General features: G+C 47.4%; 1 protein-coding gene across 4 annotated transcripts in view; it reads left to right on the top strand.

Moving 5' to 3' along the window:
- The window catches only part of CLSTN1 (calsyntenin 1), an 842090-nt gene that overhangs the window by 502805 nt on the left and 319264 nt on the right, over positions 1 to 20021 (top strand). For all 4 annotated transcript variants that reach the window (XM_069610016.1, XM_069610015.1, XM_069610017.1 and 1 more), the window contains one exon: positions 6892 to 7013. In XM_069610016.1, coding sequence (XP_069466117.1) covers positions 6892 to 7013 — 122 coding nt within the window. The remainder of the gene's footprint in view (positions 1 to 6891; positions 7014 to 20021) is intronic.

A 20021-nucleotide genomic window follows, 5' to 3' on the forward strand; every position in this document is an offset into this window, starting at 1 on the left:
TTGACCAAGGTGGTCTCTCCATTCTGTTTGATCAGGAAATCTGCCTGCCGGTGTTCTTTCCAAGTCCACAGTCGCAGACTGAAAGGGCTTTGCATTCCTTGAACCTCAAGAGACTTGTCACGCCCCTCGCCCAAAACCCCCTCTGGCAAACCCATTGGCCAGGTGGAGTCAGGACTCGGGCCTCTAGAGCCTGGCATCCTCTTCAAAAGCCCTCATGGGGCCAGTCCTGGCGCCTATGGCGCCAGGCTCATACACCATGAAAAACAATGTGCTTGGGAACTACTTTATTGTATTGTCAGCCACCATGGAGGCATCCACATAGCTTGGTTCATAAGAACCAAGCTATGCGGTCTAGTGTTTTGGGTGTGGTAGCCTAGGGACTACTTTATCTGGACTATTTTGTTGGGGCTATTAAAGCACACCCGAGCAAGAAAACACGCTTTGTGTTACTTTGCAGCTTGCAATGTGACGCTCACCGTGTCCAGCTATTCCCTCGAACCACAGAGAAGCAGAACCTGCAAGGAGACAAAAGGAACATCATTAGCAGCAGCATCTTACCTGCAGTCTTCATCTTTAAACATTTGCAGCTACTGAGAACAGCTTCCTCGAATCTGCACGCCTCCCAGACAGAGCGACCTGAAAGAGGAAGATGGAGGCAACATTAAAGAAAGCGGTAGAGACATTTACAAATTACGAACTGCTCAAAAGGCTTACCTAGCTGGTCGCCTCTCGGCTGGCACCACTCCGGACATTGCACTTGTGCTGAAGAACACTGCGACCTACAAGGAAGGAAAACAGAGGTTAGCAAAGGCAAGACTTCGCAGTGCTGTGCATAGCGCTTACTTACCGCATCATAGCGCTCTTAATGCGCCATCATTTACCACCGGGGCTCAACCAAGCCAGTTCGCCGCGCTGAAGCTCTGCATACCTAAGGGAGAAAGAAGACATTTTAAACAAAGAAAGGCATGCAGGAGAGCAACAAAACTAAAGACCAGCAATAAGACCTACCTGAACAATATCAAACGGGCCGGCGTCGGTGAAGTAACTGGACCGCACTCGCCCATGAAAGACAACGCGCCCCTGCAAAGAAGGCACGGCGGAGAGCACGCCCAATTGTACCACAAGGTGAGGAGAGGGCGCCAGAGGGACTGAAATCATACGGGGGTGGAGGGAGGATACTTAACCCAGTCGGTCAGTCTTGAACACAGTCCTCCTGTATTTTCAGGCAGAACCTTCCCTGCAGACCACATCAGGGCAAAGCTGAGAAGCACACCAGCGAGAAACCCGGCTGGGTGGCGTCCCTGTGGATATCAAGTGAGGTTAACAAGACTACTCAAGTTCCATCTTTCTCGAACAAAATCCTGGAAGTCTGAGGCATTCATCGCCTTTGTGGGCACGTCTCCCGGCACCCAGGCTTCCCCTTTTTCTTCCTGCACTTATCAGACCTACCCTGTCTGCTGCCTTAAACTTAGCACTTGCAAATTGCTGGCTGCATTACCACTGTTTGTTGCCTTTATTATTTATTTATTGTTATATATCTGTTTCTCCTCTGCTTTGCACTTTCCACCTCTCCCCCTTCCATGCACTTTTCCCCCTCCCCCCTCTCCCATGCACTTGCGCGTTCTCAATGTCACTGGGCCTAGTAAGATCGCTGTTTTGTTCTCCCCTGTTCCCCTCCCTTGCCGCGCTCTGAAACACTTGTGTACGAGCGCGATAGAAATAAAATATCAATCAATCAAAGCTTCTATTGCCCGATGGTTGTGCCAGGCCATTTCGGAGGCATATACGACCATGGTAAAGCAGGTTCCCATGGGGATTCATGCCTAAGCGGTAAGACCTAAAGCCATGGGATGTCATCAGCAGAGCGGTTATTTGGGCCACTCCTTCTCCGTTCTGTAAGCACTAGTCCCTGAATACCAGCTCCAGGCGGGATGTAGAATTCAGTCAGGCGGTTCTGAAGAACCTTTTTGCTTTTTAAGTATTAGGCAGGTTGTCACAGCTTCACCCTATGGTCTTTTTCTGTGAAATAAAGCACAAGAATGGAGGCAAGGGGACGAGACTTATGAGTAATTAAAGTTACTCACAGTAGTGGCTAGAGTACTCGTAGTCCCTAGTCAACTTTCCATCATACTTACCCCCCCATCCGCCCCCCAACCCAATGCTTGTATGCCAGGGGCTAAATTATTCAGCATAGCCAGGCATTAAAGCGTCAGATATGTTAAAAGGGGACTGAGGTGAGGTGCCGGAGGGTTGGGGTGGGGGTGGGGTGAAGGAGGGGGGAATGAGGGCAGAAGACTGAGTAATATAGTCACTACAGTGAGTAACTAATTTATGAAGCCGGAAAAACCTTGTCCCGGTGAAATTGACGAGATACTGAATATAAAGCCATTTAAGTGGAACTGTGATAATGCGATAGAGAATAACAAGCCTGAAAGAAGATTAATTAAAGATTTGGCATGAATACCATTGGAAGAGGGGAAAGTATCCCATGGTTTAAGAAGTAAAGAGTGCCGCAAACCAATGAGAATCCTACAATTATGAATGGTAAGTGAAATGAAGTGAACCCGATGAGAGATAATAAAAGTGAGGATCCCCAGGAGAGGGGGAGGTCAATTGGAGCAAAGCATACTGGATTGGCTGTCCTCTTGCCTCTCTAGCCACTCTTCCCAAGTCATCCTGTGCCCCTTCTCCTCTCCTACTTCCATCTCCACCTGTGGTGTCCCCAGGACTCTATACTCTCCCGTAGCTCTTTAACATCTACCTTGCTCTCCTTATCTCCTCCAACATCCAGTGTTACTCAGATGACACAGCTCTTCTTCAAACTCCCTGCTTACCCCCCCATCATCCCTGACTGCTTATCTGCCATCCAGTCCTGGTGTGCCTCCAATGATCTCTGCCTCAACGCCTGTAAAACTGAGATCCTTCCCATTCTTCCAATTCGTACCCCTGCTCCCTCCTTCTTCCCCTCACTCCTCTGGCCTTCCTCCTTGGGTTCTCCCCCTGCACCTTCAACTGAATCCAGAAACCTTGGAGTCATCTTCAACTCCTCTTTCCTCCCTCACACTCAGGACATTGCCAAGAAGTCCAACTATCAGCTCCTCCTTCTCCAAACAGTTGCTCCTTTTCTCGCTTTCCACCCGGAGGCTCATTTTGACTCAAGCCCTGGTTCTCTCGAGACTGGACTACTGTAACAGCCTCCTCCTGAAACGTCCTTCCACTCTGCGACCTCTCCAGCTTATCCAGAATAGGGCAGCAAGACTTATCCTTGGCCTTAAGCCCAGGACTGCATCTCTCCTGCACTAAAAAGTCTTCACTTTCTCCCGGTTGATGCACGGATTAAATTCAAATCCTTTTGCATCATCCACAAGGCTGTCTGGGTCTGGGGACCACACTATTTTCAACTTTCTCACTAAATACTCTCCCTCTAGACCACTTTGTTTCTCTGGCACCAACTCCTGTATGTAAAGCGTTTTGCTAAATGGAGGGCAGCAGGTCGCTCACTTTCCTCTGCGGGCTGCCTCCTTTGGTATAGCCTCCCCCACCCTCTGCGCCTTGAGCAGGATCTTCTCAAATTCCAGAAGCTCCTTAATACTCGATTCTCTTCCTCCTACTTGCTGCCTCCTCTCCTCTGCTAATACCACAGTTGATGTTTCGGTGTTCTTGGCCCTTATGCATCCTCTGGGCCTTGACCTCCCATACCAATTCTTCCCAGCTCCTGTCTATCGACAGCACTTGCATTTCAAACCCTCCTCTCTGAATGCTCGCACTTGCGCCTCCCGTGGCCCGGCTGTGTAGCACTCAACATTCCTAGCACTTAGTCTATGGCTCACCCACAAGCTCGGAATCGCCAGCATTTACCCACTCTTCCCTTTTCCTTTCTGCACTTGCAAGTTCTGAATACTCGCAAGGCATAGTAGGTTTGTCCCCCCCACCCCTCTGCTCTTAAATATTAGTGTTGTAATGCATTTCCCTCCCTTGCTCCCTCCCTGCCCTGGGGGTGCTTTGAAACAGTATTTCTTATTGTATAAGCACCTAACAAGAAAACAATAAACTGAGACCTGGGTTACAAGAGTCGGAAAGACAGGGAAGCCTGCAAGAGACTGTAAAAAAGGGTATCCAGGAAAACTGTCAAAAATGTGTCTCTAGAGAGGGGCTAAACCCCAAGTACACTGAGTTACAAGAACATAAACCGAGGGTGGCAAGAGACGATTTAAAGATCATACAAAAGAGAACTTTGGAGTAAAGAAGAGGCATTTCAATAATGGACGACCAGGAGTAGGGAGACATTCTCCTGATCGAGTTTAAGTTGGTTAATATACTGGTAGGGTCAGTTAGAGCTAGTTTCAACTGTGGACATATTCATTTGGGACTTCCTGACCAGCACCTTTATTTTTAGATATAGCAATACAGAAAGATGTGCCTTATCCGCATTATTCTAATAAACTTAAAAATGTCCCTCAAGTGTCCGACTCCTAAGCCGCCACACCGCAATGTAGCTGTATTGATTAATGGTAACATTTAGTTGTATTTTCCATTACTGGGGGCACCCAATAGGGGGTGCCTTATTTTCCCTTCTAGTATTTGCCCTGGCCATTGGGCCTCTGACTTGTATTCTCAGGGCCAGCATATTAACAGAGGCGTTCAATTTTACAATTAAGTTCTAATTTCATTGTTAGATGACTTATTGATTTACGGTAAGAGTCCAGATAATATAGCTCCCATATTTGAAACAATTGTTGAATCTGGGAAATACTTGTGTCTCAAGATAAACCGAACTGTCATTTGCTGCTGCTTACCTCTAACATATGTGCGGGAGACGCCTGGATGTTTTGTTGTCCAAGTGAGGATCGATATCTTGGGATCATGGTTTCTAGCAATAGTCTGTATGCTAGGAATTCTTTACCTGTACTTCACTCTTTTGAACATAGGGTAGAGAAGTGGATTAGACTGCCGGTTTCCATGTTTAGCTAGGTTGCCTCCTAATAAGATGATTGTCACACACATTCTACTTGTTTTTAAAAGCACCCACCCAAAATGTTTTAATAAAATCACTTATATTAAGCCTGATTTGGCAGGTTAGCAATATAAAATGTCTTGGGAGTTCTTAATCTTACTGTATGACAATTGAGAGTTAGGCTGTTACCTGATCTAGAGATGTATTATTCAGCTGCCAGGATAAATTGCAGATTTCTGTGATATGGTCCTGCACCCTTTGTGAAGCATGAGGCCTTGGAAAGAGCTTTTGTTTCCCCAATCAGGTTAACTTCGGCTCTGTGGAGTACATCTCACAGCCCCATAGGCAGATTCTTGCAGTATGCATAGCGGTGCAGGCCTTCAATGGAGAAATTAATTTGGCAGACCCCCACCATTAGCCAGTAATTTATATTCTTTGGCAAAATATAGAGGATGGAAAGTTATTTTTGATAATGGAAGCCTTGGAGAGCTTGCTAAATGTTTTAATGATCAAGAGCATTTATTCCAGGATAAAACATTTATTACAGTGGAAGAGTATAAAGAGATGGGCGGTTCCTCCTGTAAAAATTGATGATTTATGCTAGAATATGTAGAAATTAAGTGTCTTCCTTTTGTGATACTACCATGAAGCGATGCGCTCCTGATATGTGACTGCTAGAATGCAGAAGAACACAGGACTCTGAGCTTTACCGAATGGTAGGGAAGGGAGGACCAACTCACAAAAGCACACCAAGGATTCTACACAAAGGCGCTCATTTGACAAATCTATTTTGCTGTATATTTGTGGGCACTGCAAGAAGGTATCCATGAACTACAGGCATATCGCTGCATTTTAAATTTCCTCAAAGCTAAATTAATACCACTTCCTTTGGGTGTGTCCTCATAAAAACAAGGGGACACTGACGTGTTGCACATGGCTTTTTGATCAGATGTGACTTCTGAAATAAAGGCCATTGTTGAGGAGGCTGTCCCACTTGATCCATTGCTGTACTTATTACACGAGTTTCCTAAGAGACATAGGACATTTCTTGGCATAGCACTGCTACTGTTGAAATGTCAAGTAGAAATATATTTGGGGTATGTTCTCTCCCTCCTCTCGTACTATTGGCTTAGAGAGTGAACATTGTGTAATCTGCAATGGTATACATACAGAGAATTTGCTTTGGTTCCTACAAAACCCAAGGATTACTGGACTGCTTTTGTAGGCCTATCTCCATAAGGATACAGCTATGTCGCCATTGTTCAAGTTCAGTACCTGCTGGTTGCTTAGTTTGCCATGCTTAATTCATTTTTATGTGCATATAGAGCATTATTTGTCATGGGATGTGGGTTGGATATTACTGGGTACCGTTGGGCTGTATAATCACAATGTAGGGTTTGATTTCTATATAGATGTTTGAGATCTGATCTACTTGCTAGAAGTTTTGTATAGACTAATTGCTTGAAATTCAAAATATATTACGTGTTCCGATAATTCCAGGAATACTCAATAGCTCCGATTGTGTGCGGAAATAACTTGGCCACCTATGGTATAGAATCAGGATTACAAGTAATTCATTTTGCTTCTCCAGCATTAGTATAGACTAATGATTTCAATACTGTGCTCAGCATACCAAATGGAACTTCCCTGCATTACCCCCTAGCACATCATTTCCACAGCCTGTGAAATTCCAGGCAATCGGAGTAAGTTCCTTGTTTTTTCTTTGGAAGCAATGTCATGTGTCTATCTACATTCCTAGAGATTGAGTTGCTTCATGCTGTTTCAGTGCAAGTAACCACTATTCACAAAATGATTAATGATTTGAAGGTGGATGTGAAAAGCTAAATCTACATGCTTTGCATGCCTAGATAACTCCTGTTTTTACCCTTTTTTTTACGTCTTTGAAACGATTGTAAAGTATTTACATTCCTTTGCAGATATGAACCGCCACCGCCTCTCGCTTTTTCTACACAATTGCCGACTTGTTTACTTGTTCCGCCAAGATCCTTCAGAAGAGAAGACTTCGAAACCTGCAGAGTTCCACTGGAAGCTGGACCAGGTTAGTATGATCCCAGGGTTTGAGGAAGCTGCCTGTGCAACATCTGCTTGGTTTTGGCTTTAGTTCTAGGGATAGCATGGATTCCTCAACCTCAAATCTGTCTAGTCTGCTGTGATTCAGGATAGTGTATAAACAGGGATATACCTGTCCTACTATACCCATCTTAATAGTTCAGGCACCAATACTGCCATTTGGGTGACCGTTGGAAGGAATTTTCAGAATTGGCCCAGCAAACGTTTATACACTTTTGGCGGGGCAGTAAGACGCACTTGGCAGATGCAAGGTTTGATGTCTAAGCACAGTTAATACTTGGAGACTTTATTAAGCTTTGATAGAAGATTTCCATCTTTGTCTGAAATTCTCTCCACCTGTGAGTCCCCCAGCACTTTTTGCTGGTAGCATGGTGATTGGCAAAGACTATCTCTTCTTAACTTTAAGACTGGTTCCCCTGCCTCTACTAAGGAAGTAAGGAATCAGTCTGAATGTCCAAGTGAATAAAAAGAGTTCACCATTGTCAAAATGCCTACTTCTATCACTTGCACTTTTAAAGAAAATGGTAGTGGATCTTGTTTGACAGAAGAATGACTCCCCTTCTTCTAGACCATGAGCCACAGTTCCAATCGTAAGGGGAATTTCGCTTGTGAGAATGACTGCCTTCTCCAGGTCTCAGTTCCTTTCCTTTGAAAAGAGTACCAGTTTGTGGTGCTATAAGGTTTCAGATCCAATTCAAAAGGAAAAAGTTCCAACTCCATTCCTTTTTGACCATGGTTTTGATTCACTATTGGGTCCTGAAAAATGCCTCCCTTCTCCAGGTATTTCATTCTCAATGTTCTCACAGTGCTAGGCAAATGACTCCATTCCCCAGTCTTTTGTTCTGATTGGTTTCACAATACACAATCCTCCGAAAAACACCATTAGATATTGCTTCTTTCTCCCAATGTCTCTTGGCTTACCCGGTTCACAAGGGCTTGGCAGAATGACTCCCTTCCTGCAGGCCCTTTCATAGACTTTTGTATACAGTACACACTGCCAGCGGCAATGCATCCCTTACCCTGGCTTAATTTGCCCTTTTTACTTTCACAGTTCAACCTTTTCAGGGTGCATACCTCCCTTCCCCTGGCTTGCTTTGCACTTCAAAAAGTTTACAGTATACCTCGACTCTCAATTCTATGGGTGCCGGTCCCAGACCTGTGTATTCCTCTCGTCATTGTGCACTAGTCCCGATTCACTATCCTTCCAGGTACCTTGACTATGAAGATCACTTGGGTTATTCTTAATGAAAGGGTGTGGGTCCCTGACCCGTATTCTGACACTTGTTGGCCCTTCTTGAGGCTCACCAACCGTCCTGGCAACCCAGGTACCTGAAAGGGACTTGCCGGTGTACTTTGGTTGGTCGCGGGCTCGCCTCTGTGTTTCAGACCTTTCGCAGCCCCTGCTGCTTTCGATGGTGCTGCAGAGTCTTCACAGCATTTGGTTCCTTGTAGGCTACGTGTCTCCTGTCGACGGCGTGTTCAAGCTTCTTCTTGGTGCTGGATGCCTGCTTCTCCACTGCTCCGGTCTGTCTCTCCACAGCGAACTGGATAGGGACAGCTGCGGCCTGCAGGGCAGCATTCCCAGCAACAACTTCCTCTGGTCTTCGCTCCGGTCTGCTTCCCGTTTCACTGTTCCTCTAGAGAGGGCTTCTCTCCCCCTCCTGGTATCCCTCTTCAGTTTTGAATGGGCTCTGCCCAATCAGGTTTCGAGAGAAACTAGACTGTTCATTCGTGTTCTTGTAAGTGAAGTGCCCTCTATGTTTCAGCACTTCATCTTCGTCCCAGTACTGAACTTGCAGTCTTCCAGGGAGTCAACTGGTCACTCCCTCGTGTCAGTACTTAAGGGATGTATGTCCCTTGAGGAGCCTACACTCTTCCTCGTCCCAGTACTTCGTATATTGCTAGTATAGCAAAAAAGTACAGGAACACTAGGGAAAGTGTTGAGGGGGAGTGGGGATTTAGGAGGGGCGCGGTAGTTGTTAGGTGTTTGATCCCATAGGGGACTTCTTCCCTCCCCATGGGATCCACCTGCTGAGTACCACTCCCAGGGGGGCTATCCGGTAGCAGCCTCACCTCCCTGGCCTCATGGAAAGAGGCTCACCCTTGGGAGAAGTGATGACATCCGGGGGATTCGTCACAGTACCTTTTACACAAGTTTTTGTGAACTTTCATAGCAGGCTGTCTTCACAGCTGCGTTAAGGGACATAAGTGACACAATTTGCCCATAATGGTGGCTGTACTTTAAGCCCTAAACGAGATGGCATGTCATTTCTTATGCCTTTGTCTACCCCACTAGGTGGGCAAGGGTCCTCTTGTCCCTTTGTCTTCACTGGGCTTCCTTTGGAAAGCCTGCGAGAATCCTTTCAGTGACTGGCAGGACAGGAAGTGGGGGAGATTATCTGAAACTCTCCCTGTCCTGTGGCCTGCAATGTGGCTAAGAAAGATCAGTTTAGATTGTGAGGCTGGCTGTCCTATTGGACAGCCATCCCCACATTTGAATGTTGCATGGGGTACAATTGGTGGACTCAGCCATGATTCCTGCATAAATCCAGAGGTCCCTGAGTCGATCACTGGAACAGAAGAATCCGAAAGAGAACAATAAAGGACACCAGCAACTACCAGTGCCTGTTAAGTAACTGCAACTGTCCTGATCTCAACTTCTAAGCGACAGGGAAGATCCAAAGACGACTTCCTCCCTTGGAGTGGTGGACCTAAGCAGTCCCAAGACTAATTGCATTTTGCGCCATCCCTTGAAGTGCTGTGACCTCCATGTCCTGCAGTTAGCCAATACCCTCGGACTTTGGCTGTATCGCTGTGCATCGTCTCCTGAAGCGTTGTTTCGCCTGAAACTTAGTGGGCATAATTCAAATCCTACAATGACCTGATCCAGCTCCCAAAAGTCCCATCACCCAAGACGAGGATCGAAAGTCACCCGCCACCACAACTGTCTTTCAACCAAGCCTGAAAAAGGCACCAAGAGGCAAGAACCCAGAACTGAGAAGATACTTTGCTGTATGTCTCCGTCTGCTTGATCGCTGCCGCCAGATCCACTGAAGTTCTTTTGTTCTGTCACCAAGACCGAGAAACCAGTGACTGGGTCTGCTGTTGCCTTGCCACTGGAACCGTCGTACAGCAACTGTTTGTTCACCTGAAGGTACTATCCTAGCCCTGGACAACTCAGCTGTGGGTTGCTTGATCCTGCGGTCTAGAGATAACTTTTATCTTTCACCCCTCCAGGACACCCATTGAGCTACATTGGGATGGACCACCCATTGTATTCTAAACCTGCCTTCGAACACTGGTCCTTGGGGCAAAACTACAAGGGAACACCCTGATTCCTTTGCCTTTGTAAAACTAACGTTCCTTTCCTGCAACACTGGTAGAGACTCCTGCCATGCTGAACCTTTTAACCTGCTTTCCTGCCTTTCCTGCTCAACCCATGGCCACTGGTGGCACAGTGATTCAGCTGAACACAAAGACTCACGTAAGCTAGGATTGGACTCATTAAAACAGGCAGGAACAAAGTTATTAAAAATTATCACAGTTTGGAACAGTTTACACAAAGGTTTCAGATTATTTTACTAAGTGATTTGTTACTACCAATGCTATTCTAAGGTTATTACAGCCATAGTGTATTATCCAAAGAATATTACAAAGTGATCCTATATTGTTCCACTGTTTTAAAGTACTTGACATGTGAATTATCACTTCTGCCTTAGTGTATATAATGCCTATTTTTATACAACTTTAAAGTGTATTAGTGTTTTCTTGGACTAAGTTTATGCTCCAAGTTCTTTGTACCGCACTATAGCCTTCCTCCCTCCTTAGAATAAGCCTGACTACTCTCCATTCCACAAAACCTTTGTGTGTTTCGTGCCTAAACTAACCAGTGTAACCCTGCTCACTTAAGGTGGGATTTTCCAGGTTTTGTCACAGACAGCAACTTGAGTAAAACTCACTAACAGGCTTTAACTGTGCTAAGCAGAATTTACTAAAGCAATGTAGCAAATCTGTAATAAGTGAACAAGGCAGCAATTTAAAACATAGATCATACACCCTGCCACATAATTATAAAGCCGGCATCTAACTTCTGTAAAAGGTAAGCGTTCCAGAGTCTTAAAGGAGTTGAAGATGCATGCAAGTACATGAAATGGGTAGGAATTCTCAATGGTCCCCATCACAACTTTTGGCAAAGCCAACAAGTAAGAAGATTATTTATTTTAGAAGTCCATTTTGCAGGGAAAAAAAAGCATAAAATTAGGTGTACACTTCAAATTCCACAACGCAAGGGTTTACTGAGGGGGAGGGGAATGGGAGTCCTAGGCTAGAAACCTACCTGTCACAGCCAGGTAAGGTTTGAGTTGGGGAGTGGACGTTGCACCTATGCAGTCCCTATGAGGGAGGACCGTACCAAAAGTGGGAAGTACACTCTTTATATTTTTTTCATTTTTATGCCTACCTGTGAGACCCCCAACACATTTTGCTGGACTCATGGATCTTTTTCTGTTCTCCTGAATAAGGAAACCCTTCCCACCCCCTCCCCCTCATTCATTCTTTTGCTCTGACCATGGGAACCTTTGTTCATTATGTTTTCCTTTATCTTATGGAGTCATGCTTTCCTCCATATTTTCTAAGGCATCGGTGATTCACTTTTGCAGCACACAGCACCTACCCACCTTATGTGGAGTGCTGAGGGATTAAACTGTTTCCCCTTTCTCACTGCTCCTGTAACATTTTTGTTGGTGACAAGCATACCTGAATGGCTGGTGGCAGTGGACGTGTTCTACCGACCTGGGTGTATTTTTTCTACCCTGGCTGTGTCCACAGCTGCGTTAATGCACAGAAGGGCCACCATTTACCCAAAATGGTGGATGTTAACTTTTTTCGCCATTTCTTGTGTGCGTGTCCTTTCTTGATCCTTCTGCTCTCCTGGGTGGGTTCGGTTTTGTTTTTGTTTTCGGCAGGAATCCTTTATGAAGCACACCAATGCTCCAGTTTGTCTGTGAGGACAGGAAGTATGGGAGGAGTCAAACTCTGTTCTTTGTCTTCTGGCATGCCTGCCTGAAACCTGTTCAGACTGGGAGGCTGACTGTCTTGAAAGGACAGCCACCTCCCAAAGTTTGAATGTAGTATGAGTGTTGATTGGCTGGGTTCCTGGATAAAAGCAGGAGGATCCCTAGGCTGAAGACAAATCGACCACTGGAACAGAAGAACCTGAAGAACCCGAAGACGACGACCAGAGACGCCTGCAGCACCTTCCAGCAACCGGAGAAGCCTGCTGAAGTACTGCTGCTGTTCTGGCCCCGTTTTCAAATTGACAGGGAATCTCTGAGGAGGTCGTCTTCCTCCCTTAGACTGGTAGGTGTAATCGGGCCTAAGACGACCTTCAATTAGAGCCATCCCATGTCAAGCTGTGACCTTCCTGGGCTGAAAACCACCAATACCCTGGGACCTCGAGCCTGAGTGCAGTGCATTGTCTTGCCAAGAACGAAACCTCTCTGGACTCTTTCCGGACCACCAGAGGCAAATTCCCCCTCCTCAAAGTCCCCTCGCCAGAGTTCAGGACTGAGCAAGCGATGTGACTTGTTCGGACTAGAACTGTTCTTAATTGGGTCTGTGAAAAGTCACCACAACCAGAGCTCCATTGGAGTATGAAGAATCCTTTGCTGGGAGTGCTTTCTCTTGACTCGTTTTGTAACATCCTTTCAAGAGTCCCTCCTGTCGTCACCATGATCATGGAACAGGCAACTGGGTCTACAGCTGCTGTATCGATGAGGCATCCGGCTTCATCCTCGATGCCTCCGAGCTGCAAGTGCGCTATCCAAATGCAAATAAATAAAAATAAAATCCTCTTGATCACTCCTCCGGGTACTGTCCCAACTTGTGGTAATATCTACTGTTAGGCAAAGTATGAATGTAGTACCCTCTGGGAACACGACAAACAACTATGAGTACAGGTATAGGGAACCCAACCTTTGGTATAAGCTTGTACTACACAGTTTTGGTCAATTGTTGAGCAGCAAGGCTGATCTCAAGAGGGGAAATGTGAGCTGTAGTGGAGTTACACAAAGATTCACAGTTACAGGTATTCAAATAAACTTACACTCAAGATTTCTTGCATAAACAATTATTAATTTATCAGTCAGTTATAAGTCTTCTTCAGAAGGGAGCAATAGAATAGTAACACACAATTCTGATTTTTGTTAATCTGCTTAGAATCACATGTTGTGCATATTCCGAAATCCAGTGGTCACTGCAGAGTATTGCATCTTGTTTTTCGAAAGTCGAAAAGGGGACGTCGACATAGGCGTGTATGTAACACTAATCCCTCGCGCGTCGAGGTCCCTCAGATTGTTTTTTCCCGCCCAGAATACTGGTCGCCTTAAGCAGAGCTTGTAAGAGACATTGCCATTGACTCGACCCTTGGTCGCTTTTGTTAATTATTGTTAACTCACATCACCTCCAGCCCTCTTTCGACGGCCATTCCACTTCCCCGCCGAGACAAGATCTTCGGCGGCGGTGGTTTTCGACGGACGGTGATCCTATCAGCGCTGCCGAACACGTGGCCCGGCCTCGCCGGCCTACTCAGTAGGGAGAGTGGGGGTCTGGATGGACATTTCTGTTTCTGCTAGAATGCCTTTCCTTTTCTCCCCCCTTTCCTTCCGAGTCGCTATCACTGGTTACGTCCTCGGCTATGGAGAAGACTCCTTTTAGATTTTGCCCACGTTGTAAGGGCAAATTTCCGTGGAAGGACAAGCATAAGCGGTGCAACCGCTGCTTACCCCTCGACCACAACGAGGCCGGTTGTGCGGCCTGTAAGCTCCTTCGACCAAAAACTCTGAAGGAACGCATGGTCAAAAGGTGGGCAGCCTATGGGATGTCGAAGGCTGATTCCTCGCCCGCTGCCGCCACCGCATATGACGAGGGGGGATAGTGGTAACTCCACCTCCGTAACGGAGGTTGTTGGCCTCTCATCGGAGCGCCCTTGCCAAAACCTAGTGAAGGTATGCCGGAACCTCCTCCTAGGTCGAAAGAGACACCCAGACGTACTTCCCCACCGTCGGACCCGCGGGAAGGGTTCTCAGAGGTGACGGGGGTATCTCCTCCACTTTATGGGAGAGATCTCGATGCCTAGAGGCAGAGGAGCAAGCCTTTCCGTCACTAGATCGTTCTGGGTCATCCCAATGGACTAGGGATAGATTTGAATCCTGCATGAACAGGCGGGATAGGTTTGTGTCCACTTCTCAACACACTACACCTAAAAGGCCAAGGGAGGTATTACCTGAAGACCCTAGAGCCAAATTCCCAAGACTTTTCAACCCACATGAGAAAGAGCTAGACACATGACATCACTGAAGAGGATCCCCAATTTCAGGAAGAGGATGAAATCATAAATACTGAGGATATATAAGACCCTGTAGGGGACTTTGAAGAAGACTCCGACATGTGCGAGCCACAGCCTTGGCAGTCCCCAGGGGCGTCAACTGACCCTGATGCTGTGGATCTGGCCTGTCCACAGACTACGCCTGTCAGAGACCCTTCACCTGTGGACGATCAACCCACATTTAATGCCATGCTACGCAAGGCGGCAGCACACTTTCAAATCGATACAGGGAAGGCTACCCCAGAAGTCGATTTTGTTGAAAGAATAATCAAAAGAAAAGCCACCTGCCTAGCCAAGCCATACCTCTCCATGCCTCCATCAAGAGACGCCTCGTTCCCTCTTTATCTACACCTGCCTTAGAGGTGTAAACCCACGGAACGAGAAGATTTTTAGCCCCTCACCCTCAGATCCCTTATAGATCAAGGGTCATTCCATACCAGATTCTCTGGTGGTGACCACCACGAGAAAAAGGGCGGGGGGTCCGCTGTCCACCAGTGAGGCACCTGCCGATAAAGAGGGGAAAAAGCTCTATGCTCTAGGGAAAAGGATTACATCCTCTGCAGATTTCGCCACGCATATTGCCAACAATACTACTCTGTTGGCTAGTTACGTTGAGGCCCACTGGGGCCTGTTGCGCAAAGGTCTACAAGAAGTCCCTGAGCCCTTTTGTACCCGCTTATTGGCCACCGTCTCAGAAGGCACTCAAGTGAACCAAAGCATAATCAAGAATACTTTAGATGCTGCGGAAACAGCTGACCGTTCCTTAGTCCAGGGTGTACTCCTTAAGACATGCATGGCTCAGAAACTCTGGTTTCAAGCCAGAAACACAGGCGTTCCTCATCAACAAACCCTTTTAGGATTCCAACTTGTTTGGTAAGGCGGTTGATGACGCACTGGAAACAGCTAAGAAGGAGCACAAAACATTAAAGACCCTGGACCAAATCACGAGACCCCCTAATAAGCACAGATATGGCAATAAGCGCTTTTTTCGAGGCCAACGACAAACTCAACAGCGATGCACCTCAGCCAGCAACTGGCCCTCCCCTCAGGGAACCAGTGGTTAGGAAACGCAGTATGCTCAGAGGACAACGTCTTGGCAAGGGAAGAGGTTTGGGCCCTACTCCTAGAGGCTCCCCGGCTACCACCACCAAATGACCCGAAGATTCGGGTCCCCTCCCATGCATCTCCGGTCGGGGCCGATTAACATCATTTCTGCAAGCCTGGGTGGGAATTACCACAGACCGTTGGGTACTGTCAACAATAGCCCACGGTTACTGTATCGAATTCAGCCCTCCAAAGGGAAGACGTCTTGCACCAGAACACCACCTCATCCTTCTTCAGGAAGTGGAATCGCTGCTGCAAAAAGGAGCCATAGAGGTCGTGCCTCTGTCACAGGTAAAGGGGGGTATTTATTCAGTGTACTTCCTTGTACCCAAAAAGGATCTAACCATGCGCTCTCTATTAGATCTGCGCCCAGCGAACAAATTTGTAAAACCTCAAAAGTTTCAGATGGTGACTCTGCAGGAAGTAATCCCTCTGCTCACACAGGAGGATTACATGGCAAGACTAGACATGAAAGATGCATACTTTCATATTTCAATGTTGCCAGCGCACAGGAAATACCTCAGGTTCATGATAGAAGGCAAACACTATCAGTTCAAAGTGCTACCCTTCGGCATAGCCTCAGCGCCAAGGGTATTCACGAAGGTAGTGGCAGCGGCACACCTGCGCAGGTTGTCCATTCCGGTCTATCCTTAACTCGACGACTGGCTCATAACTGGGGATTCTTACGAAACATGCTTCTCAAATACCCAAAAGACTATAGACCTCTTGTTCCACCTGGGCTTCTCCATCAACGAGAAGAAGTCCAGTCTAGACCCCAGCCAAGTCAAGCAATTCCTAGGGGCTCTAATTCGAACAAAGGACGGCCTCGTCTTCCCCTCCAACGAGGGGGTCCAAAACATGCTGTTTCAGATCCCTCAATATGTAGCTGGTCGAGAGGCGACAGTACGCAAAGCCATGCGATTGCTAGGAATGATGGCGTCATGTATTTATTTGGTCCCTCATGCGTGCCTACGCATGTGGCCAATGCAAGAGTGGCTCAACAGCCAGTGGTGTCATGCCAGCGGACAATGGGACGATCTAGTGTTTGTTTCGCAAGCCTTGGTTTTCTCGCTACAGTGGTGGGCGAGGGGAAAACCTCATGTTGGGGAAAATCCTTCGCCACCCCCGCAGTGGACGCCACTCTAACTACAGACGCATCCCTCACAGGATGGGGGGGGCTCACCTATCCCATCAGACTGCACACAGAGTTTGGACTCCAAGTGTGGCGTCCAAACACATAAACCTGCTGGAATTGTTGGCGGTCTTCAAAGCACTGAAGGCTTTCCAGACACACCTACAAGGAAAGACAGTGCTGATCCTCACAGACAGCACCACAGCCATGTACTACCTGAACAAGCAAGGGGGCACTCACTCTCCAGGACTGTCCAAGATGTCCCAGAACATCTGGAAGTGGGCTCTCAAACACATGTTCCTGTTATCTCAACATGTACCAGGGGAACTCAATCTTCTGGCAGACAGACTCAGCAGAGACTTCCCTCTACCCGCAGAGTACGAATGGCGATTACATGAAGACATTGTCTCCAACATTTTCGCAGAATGGGGCTTCCCAGAGATCGACCTGTTCGCAACTCTGGAGAACACCCAATGCCAAGATTACGCCTCCAGGTACCCCCTGAACCGCTCCAAGGGGAACGGCCTCTGGATAACATGGTCAGGGAAATTTGTCTACGCTTTCCCCGCCCCGACTCCCCTTCTCAACAAGATAGTGCACGAGATGCACCAGGAACCAGTTACCATGATACTGGTGGCCCCCATGTGGGCCCGCCAGCACTGGTTTGCCCATCTGATGGAGATGTCGCTGTCTCCTCCATTGAAACTACCCTGCACGTACAACATGTTGTCACAGGACAGGGGCCGAACGCTGCATCCATGCCTGCAGACCCTGAACTTGGCAGCCTGTCTCCTGAGGTCCTAGAATTTGGACATTTGCAGCTCCCTCAGAGATGCATGGACATTCTCAGGGAGGCTAGGAAACAGAACACTCGTTACTGCTACTCTAGTAAGTGGAAACGGTTCGTCATCTTGTGTAACTCAAGGAGCATCAACCCTGTTCTGCTCTCCCACACATAGTTTTATACCTGACTCACTTGCTGGACTCAGGTTTAGTCTTTAATTCTATTAAGGTTCACCTAGCTGCACTCTCAGCCTTCACTATGTCTCAACATAAGATGTCATGGTGGAAGGTTCCAGTTATTAAAGCCTTCATGGAGGGAGTGAAAAGAATTCACCCTCCTATATCTAATCCAGCTCCCGGATGGGACCTGAACGTTGTTAACCAGGCTAATGGGCTCCCCCTTTGAGCCCATGCATAAGGCAACCCTTAAGGATCTCACTCTTAAGACTGCTTTCTTGATAGCTATCACCTCCATTAGGAGAGTGAGTGAACTACAAGCGCTCTCTATCTTAGATCCCTTTGTAACAGTTAACAAGGATAAGGTGGTTCTACGCACACACCCTAGGTTTGCACCGAAATGTATTTGAGTTTCATGTCAACCAGTCTATAGAACTACCAGTGTTCTTTCAAAATCCTTCAAACTTGGGGGAGAAGAGCCTACACACACTCGATGTGATGTGCACAGTACAGTCATGTTTTATATGGAAAGAACTTGTCCACTAAGAAAGACTAATCAGTTCTTTGTCTCAGTGGTGGCAGGAAGAGAAGGGGATGCAGTCTCCAAATCCACTATCTCTAGATGGATTGTCCAGTACATCACCCTCTGTTAAACTTTTGCTAAGAGAGAACTGCCCTTCAAGCGTAGAGCACACTCTACTCGAGGCACTGGGGCATCCATAGTGTTCATTGCAAATGTTCCCCTAGAGTCCATTTGCAAAGCGGCAACCTGGAGTTCTGTACACACCTTTACAAAACACTATTGTCTAGATACTCACTCTAAATCTGATTCCCAGGTGGGACAAGCAGTACTAAGACACTTTTTTAAATTTCTTTTACTGTTCCTTCTCACAACCCACCTCCAACTCCAGGTACTGCTCGCTAGTCTATGCACAGCAGGTGATTCTAAGCAGAGTAACAAACATCAGAAGACATGCATTACTTACCGTAAAAGCATTTCTGATGGTTGTATCTGCTTAGAGTCACATGCGCCCACCCTTCCTCCCCGCTCGGATGGAAGGAACATAGACGTCTTATTACTTTCTCTCTTTTCTGTACTCACTCAGGTTAGTCATAAGGCTCCCTCATGGCAGAAAAAATAGAGGGACCTCAACGCGTGGGGGATTTTGGGTACACTACACGTCACTATAGGGATAGTGTTACAGACACGCCCATGTCGACGTCCCCTTTTCGACTTTCGGAAAACAAGATGCAATACTCCGCAGTGACCACTGGATGTCGGACTATGCACAGCATGTGAATCTAAGCAGATGTCATATACATCTTTCTGATGTTTGTTAATCTGCTTAGAATCACATGCTGTGCATAGGTCTGACATCCAGTGGTCACTGCGGAGTATTGCATTTTGTTTTTCGTAGTCGAAAAGGGGACGTCGACAAGGCGTGTCTGAAACACTATCCCTATAGTGACGTGCGTTGTACCCACAATCCCTCACGCGTCGAGGTCCCTCAGATCGTTTTTTTTCCGCCCAGCTTCTGGTCGCCTTCACGCGGAGCTCCTCGAGAGACATTGCAACTCCTCGACCTTTGGTCGTTTTTTCACATAATATTAATAATCCCTCCCTCGACGCAGTTGTAAGCTGTTCTCCGCCGAGCAAAATCTTCGACGGAGGGTCGAGCGGAGGAAATCCTTCGGCGCTGCCGAACACGTGGCCTGGCCTCGCAGGCCATATACAGTAGGGAGAGTGGGGTCGTGGGACATCTCTGGGTCTCTTCTGAGAATGCCTTTCCCTTTCCCCTTCCTTTCCCTTGGGGTGCTTATCGCGATTTATTGCCTCGGCTATGAGAGGACACCCTTTAGGTTTTGCCCGCTTTGCAAAGGCAAATTCACTTGTAAGGACAAGCATTCACGGTGTAACCGCTGCTTGCCCCTCGATCACAAGGAGGAAGGTTGCGCGGCTTGTCGGCTTCTTAAGCCTAAAACTCTAAAAGACCGTAGGGTTAAAAGGTGGGCGGCCTACGCGATGTCGAAGGCCGAAGGTTCACCCGCCGCTGCTACCACCGACAGTGACGAGGAACGCGATAACACGACCTCCGCTACGGAAGTCGAAACCCCCTCTAAGGAGCGCTTGCGCGCTTCGTCGTCTGTCCCCGGCCCCGACGGGCTCGGCTCACGCCCTGCTTATGGGGATGAACACCCCGGCGACACTGACGCACACATAGACTCACATAAGCACACAACCCATGGCTCTTCTTCGTCTAAGACGAAAAGAGCTTCGGCGCCCAAGGAGACGCAGGTTCCACCGGCGGCCTCCTCGGACCGTTCGGGTTCGAAGCCCCTCTCGCAACCGCAGCCGCGACCAGCGACTGGGCTTTCGGCAAATAAGGGCGCCGCCC

The sequence above is a fragment of the Ambystoma mexicanum genome, chromosome 8 (genome assembly GCF_040938575.1).
Source record: "Ambystoma mexicanum isolate Mex_15411 chromosome 8, UKY_AmexF1_1, whole genome shotgun sequence".
In the NCBI taxonomy this organism is placed as follows: domain Eukaryota; kingdom Metazoa; phylum Chordata; class Amphibia; order Caudata; family Ambystomatidae; genus Ambystoma; species Ambystoma mexicanum.